Genomic DNA, 6,591 nt, shown 5'->3' with positions numbered 1-6,591 from the left:
TATATATATATATGTATGTATAATGGTGTTTTAAACCCTTCCCACATGCAATAATCTAAACAATATTTCTAAACGCTCTAAAAGAGCACAGAATGTCATGATCTCAGCTCCCTGCCTCCTCTGATCTTTGCCACCTGCAAGCGCTCTTGGCCACGCCCACTTCTTCACTCTGCACGGAGAACAGCTGATCAGCTGCAGCAGGAAGTTTATCCTGCAGTATGGGCTGTACAAAGGTGCAGCAGGTGCTAAATAATTTAAAATAATTTATTTTAAATAAAAAATTCTATGCCAATCGTGCGGTTCATCCATCAGTCATCCAATTGTGTGTCATGTCCAATCTTATTTTGAAAAATTGCAACAGAATGAGTGCGATAAATGAACTGCGAAGTAGTGGTAGCAGTGTTCGAGCGAAAAGACAAAAGTGTCTGTGCATCTCAAAACTTAAGTGCTAACAAATATATTAGGATTCTGGGGTTTTATGTTTCTGTTTCCTCCCAGCTGTGAGTAATATGTTGGGTATACAGAGAGATTACAAAGCATTTAATGTTTAATCAATGTGTTTATTTAATGAGTTTAACATGTCTTTAACATCATGATGATGAGTTTTTCAGAATTTCCCCCAGATTAATAGAGCATCAATCAGTTTTGCTGTCTGGGCCCTCTGCAGCAGCTCTCTGTAGGTTTGACTAGAACTAACATTGAAATTAAAAATATTTAAATTTATAACTACAGAAGGAAATTAAAGAAACAAATGGTAAATCGTATAAGACTTAAAATCACAAACAGCTTGCCTTGGATAAAAAAAAAAAAACTTGAAACATGGATCTCTAAATTAATGAAAGGAAATGTATCATTACACATCCAACAAACTTGCTCTAATTAAATGCCTTATTATTTCAAAGTGGGATACCTATATTAATTTTTCACAAAAGTAAAAAATACATAGTCCTTCACAGTTTAGTGTTTATATTTGATCTAAACAAGAAAATGTCTTTTTATTATGTTTTTTTAGGATTGGTATTTTTCTTTGTTCTAAAATGTTATAAAAATATTCAACTGTCTGGTACAGATCCTTTAAGTTGAAGGTACTCCTTACAAACTATGAAATCTAACAGATTTTCCTGAACTGTAACAAACGGAGCAGCTTGAAGGCCTTTACTTGTGAACTTTTCCAGATACCAGATCAAAGGTGAGGTTGATACTGTGGACTGCTACAAGTACTGGGGGTTCACCTAGACAATAAACTGGACTGGACTCCAGTGTCTTCTATGCTGGGGCAGCAGGGTGAAGAAAGATGATGCCAACAGGAAACAGTCAGTGCTCCGTTTGAGCAGCAGGGGGCGCTGTTTCCCGTGAAAACTCCCTGTGATGTGGGCTGATCTGCGGTCAGTGTGTAATTCTGCTCCGGTCCACAGCAGAAAGGAAAGACGAGAAGAAGAGACAGAGAGCGCGAGGCAGCGGAACCAAAAGGAGTCCAGCAATGAGACCCGTCCGCAGATAGACCCACAGACGGACCGAGAGCCTGCCTGGAGGTCGGTGTTCGGATGTCTGCCGTGTGTGAAACGCAACACAGAAGAAGAAGAAGGGAAACATGAGTCGGCACCAGGCTCAGGGAGTGGTTTTAACGGGTTACCACAGCAACGCCGAACTCCTACCTCAGAGCGGACTGTGTTCGGCCAGCTGTCCGTCCGGACCGGACCGGGACACCGACGTGCTCAGGTGGGAATGTGAAGCTCTTTCAGACTAACAACAGAGGAAGCGTCGTGTTGGGTGTTTATGAGCAAAGCGGGCAAAGGTCGCTGGTGTTCATGTTTTCCTCATTGATATTTTCAACAGGAGTTGTGTGAATGTGCTGACATGACAGAAAGGTTGAGTAACGCAGTTCGTCAGAGTAGGAGGCCCAGAACCCTGCAGAACCCTGCTGGGCTGCACCACAAGGCAGGCAGCTTTTATTAGAACTCGACCTTTGACCTTGGGTTGTTTTGTTTGTTTGTTTGTTTGTTTGTTTACTTTACCTCATTTACTAATCAAAAGTTTCGCCTTGACGCTGTTTCACTGTCCCAGGTGTGGAGAACACCTGAACACACCTGGAAGTCTTAGGGGGGTTATCATTTGACCTTTGGTGGCATTAGCCCTAATCCAGGACTGTGCTTCAAAATAGTTCTCTCAAAATTGAAACTCAACTTTGAGGAAGAACGGGAATCATTCCCAAAGTACCTCCTTTATTATGTGTTTGAGTCCTGATGCTCAATAATCCAGGTAGATGAATCCAACAAGGTTAAGTCAGGTCCTCTGGATGGATTCTTCTTTGTTGAAACATTTCCTTTTGTTAATCCAGAAGACTTAGTCTGAGCAGCTGCAACAACCAGTTTGCTGGTGACAGACAAAACTAGTTCACTTGTAAAAGGAGGACCATCAGCCTAACAATTGGTCGTTAGTGCCCTGATGGCCGCTTGCTATTCACAGAAGACTGAGTGATACTAGCAATAACAGCATTGTAAGAGGGGGACGGTTGAACATGGAGGCCTCCACCCTGTTTAATGACGGACAGTTTCTCTTCACAAAGATGGCCTCCTTTACTCCTCTCTCTAACCATAGTTCCTCTCTATCAAGGATGTGAACATCTTCATCCCTGAAAGAGTGACCTCTAACCAGGAGATTAGGGTAAAATGCAAAATCTTGGCCTGATGATGTTGCTCTTCTGTGCTGGGCCATCCTTTTGGCCAGTGGCTGTTTAGTTTCTTTGTCTGCTGGGAGGATGATGATGATGTTCTTGTCCTTGCTGAGCGTGGTGAGTTTATGGTTTACCAAAAATTCACAAGCAATGCGTACCTTTAAGACTAATTGATAGCATGATGTTTCCAAATATCTGGCATCTCTACTCAGCTTTTTAGTTGGCAGAGATATGTGGACCATATAATAATAATAATGTGTATGTGTTGTCATCATTGTATGTTCCCATACAATGACGAAATTGGCTCTCTGCATTTAACCCATCCACCACCAGGTGAGGCAGTGGGCAGTTATGGAAAGCACCTGGGGAGCAACTGGGGATAAGGTGTCCTGCTCAGAGACACCACGAGATGTGCAATGACCAGGGATCGAACCCGGGACCTCCGGGTCCCAAGTCGGATGCCCTGACCCTATGTGGACACCATGGACTTTGTGGATAAAGTGAAGGATATCATTCAGAGATTCAGAGTTTCTTTATTGTCGTTCGCACAACATGTGGTACATGTGGTGGAATGAAATTATGTACGCAGGGTCCCAGCTACATCCAACAATAAAATGTAAAAGAAAAACAGTAATAAGATTTAAGATATGAACTAAGAAAAACATCAACTAAAAATACACCAAGCACTAATAGCATAAAAACAATACGTCGAACAGCAGAACGAACATGAGTCTGTGTGAGCTGATGAGTACGAATGAACACAGCAACGTGAAACAGATCAGCAGCAACATGAAACAGATCAGCAGCAACATGATGTAATTTTCCACAGTGATTATTCTGGTTAGAGATTCACGAGTCTAACAGCCTCAGGGTAGAAGCTGTTCCTCAGTCTAGTGGTTCTACGCTTAATGCTCCTCAACCTCCTGCCTGAGGGGAGCGGGGCAAAAACTGTGTGTGCTGGGTGAGTGGGGTTCTTCATGATGCAGGTGGCTCTCTTCTTACATCTGGAGGTGTAGATGTATGTGATGGTGGGGAGACTGATTCCATGTCATCATGGAGACTGATGAAACAATGGTCTCTTTTGATGTCACATCACTCTTTACTTCCTGTTGATGATGCAGTAGAGGTGGTCAGTTTAAGATTAAAATCAGACACCACTCTGAGCAGCAGGACCACGCTTTCCACAGAACAACTGTGTCAACTCTTGAAACTGTGCCTGCAGTCAACCTACTTCACATATGGGGAGCAATATTATAGGCAGAAACATGGGTGTGCCATGGGGTCTCCAGTTCCTCCTATTGTTGCCAACCTGTACATGGAGGAGGTAGAAAAGAGAGCCTTGACGTCCTTTTCAGGGACACCACCAAGTCATTGGTTCAGGTATGTTGACGACACCTGGGTTAAAATTAAATCTCAGGAAGTCCAACATTTTACTGACCACATCAACTCTGTGGATAAATATATAAAGTTCACATGAGAAGATGTAAAAAATGGCAGGTTGGCTTTCTTGGACTGTGAGGTCTCAGTCTCTGATAGAGGACTTTTGCAAACTGAGGTGTACCGCAAACCCTCCCACACAGACCAGTATTTGCAGTTTGACTCCCATCACCCTTTGGAGCACAAGTTAGGAGTCATCAGGACTCTGTACCACAGAGCAGACAGCGTCCCCACTAGCTCAGGAGCCAGGCAGAAGGAGAAATCCCGCACAAGACAGGCTCTAGAGCAATGTGGATATCCTAACTGGGCCTTCCTGAAAGCAGAGAAGAAACCCAAACAGGACTCCAGTCAACAGCATAACAATGCTGTTGTTTCATCACTCAGCCCTCTGTGAACAGCAAGCGGCCTTCAGGGTAAAAACGATCAAGGCTGATGGTCCTCCTTTTGCATGTGAATTAGTTTTGTCTGTCACCAGCAGACTGGTTGATCCACTATGAGAAGGTGCTATTTATAAATACTGAAGTCTTTTGAATAAAAGGTGAAATGTTTCAACAAAGAAGAATCCGTCCAGAGGACCTGATTTAACCTTTGTTAGGGTATTTCTCAGTTAGTTTTAGATTTGAAAAGTGTATTTTCTCCAAAGCTACTGAGTATGTAGTACCTGGCTGAACAGTTGAAACAACCTTTATTAATTTCTTAAAATTTTATTCCAAGGAGTTATGTGTACTTGTGAGCTTTTCAAATGGTCTTGATTGGTGGGTCTTTCAAAGTGTTTCTTCAGACCTGGACTTGGCCTTTTCTCAGTCCAGATGATGTACCTGACAGCAAATTGTGCAGTGTGACATTATGAAGAATGTGGAGGACAAAACAAGAAGTATCAGACACAAAAAACATTTAATATAATCTGAAAGTACTCTCTCAGTTAAGACTCGAGACAGGACCTGAGTGATGCATCGTGTTTCAGTTGATTGCTCACATCTGTGGTGTCCAGTCCTGGTCCTTTAGAGCCACTATCCTGCATGTCCTACTTGTTTCTCTGCTCCAACACACCTGATTCAATGCTTCATGTTCTGCAGATGCCTGTTAGTCATGCATTGATTCAGATCAGGTGTGTTGGAGCAGAGAAATACCTAAAACATAGTATAGTGGCCCTTGAGGACCAGGATTGGACTCTCCTGATTTACATTATGACAAGGTTTTTGTATCACTAAGTTAGTTGGTGCTAAAAAAAAAAAAAGAGCCAAATGGTGTTATCTTTGGTATGTATTATTAATTTAACCAAAAGAAATATGAACAATTTGTGTCTTTCTGACAGGTTACTGGTACCAAAGTGCCTAAAGATCCTGACTCTTGATATGACTCTTTGTGGTGCATTATGGGTAAACACAACATGGGTTTGTCCCTTAAAGCTTAGAGCAGGGCTATTCCACTCAGGGGGGCACAGTTATCGAAAGCCAGCAGCTCAGGGGCCAGACATCCAGCATTCATTCAACCTTTATTTATACAGGTTAATCCCATTGAGTCTCAGGGACTCATTTACAAGAGAGACCTGAAAGGCAATTAGTCATTATGTAAATAAACCAATTTTTACAATGATCTACCTTTTAAACTTGTTTATTTTGTTGCATTGAATCATAAAGGCAATGAACAGAACCCAAACCCCAAATTCAGAACAACAAAAAAATATACAGGTAAATAATAAATTTTTTTCCAATGAATTTCAATGAACTCATTGAGAGTCAGAATTTCTTTATTTGTCATTCGCACCACATGTAGTACATGTGGGGGAATGAAATTGTGTACACAGGGTCCCAGTTACATCCAACAAAGTATAAAATGTAAAAGAAAAACAGTAATAAGATCTAAGATATGAGCGAAGAAAAATGTTTAACTAAAAATAGGCTAAGCACTAGTAATACAATAACAATACACCAAACAACAACATGAACATTGGCAGACCGGAATGAAATCATCCATGCGTTGGAAGAGGCCTACGGACCACCAGTTGAATAGCCCTGGCTTAGAGGGCTTTTTATAACCAGAATGATTCATAGCTGAGTGAAGTGACCCAACAAACAAAAATAATAAAAACATTCTTCTGAAAATAGTCAGTGACCTGACTGAAAATGAATCAAAAAGCAGCCAAAGTCCAATGAAAAACCTTAACAAGCTTTTCAGGTAGATTTACTGGACAGAGTCAAATAATTAGCTCGTAATTGTTTTTTTTTGTTTTTTTTGTTTGTTTTAATCATTAGTCATTACAACCTTTTCATAAACTTCTAACTATATAAAAATCCATTTTAAAGGAGTTGAAACGGGGACAGGAAGGATGGCAACTTAATTTGAATGGAAACAAACTTTTCAGTTACAGAGTAGGCTTGTCTATTCATCCAGCTGACTGTGCAGCCCTTTGTATCAGCAATTAACCCAGTTTGACTGGCACTGAGATGGACCCATCTGTGTGTGTGGGGGGGGGGGGG

The 6,591-nt window shown here is 41.5% G+C and overlaps 1 protein-coding gene across 1 annotated transcript in view; it reads left to right on the top strand.

Moving 5' to 3' along the window:
• Nucleotides 1-1,412: 1,412 nt before the first annotated feature.
• The window catches only part of arhgap18 (Rho GTPase activating protein 18), a 27,863-nt gene continuing 22,684 nt past the window's right edge, over nucleotides 1,413-6,591 (top strand). Inside the window, exon 1 of the mRNA XM_037685373.1 lies at nucleotides 1,413-1,719. Coding sequence (XP_037541301.1) covers nucleotides 1,592-1,719 — 128 coding nt within the window. The 5' untranslated portion in view covers nucleotides 1,413-1,591. The remainder of the gene's footprint in view (nucleotides 1,720-6,591) is intronic.

The sequence above is a fragment of the Nematolebias whitei genome, chromosome 12 (assembly GCF_014905685.2).
Source record: "Nematolebias whitei isolate Nwh7 chromosome 12, NemWhi1, whole genome shotgun sequence".
Classification (NCBI taxonomy): Eukaryota; Metazoa; Chordata; class Actinopteri; order Cyprinodontiformes; family Rivulidae; genus Nematolebias; species Nematolebias whitei.
Note: the sequence above shows the minus strand (reverse complement) of the source record. Positions and strands in the feature narration are given on the sequence as shown.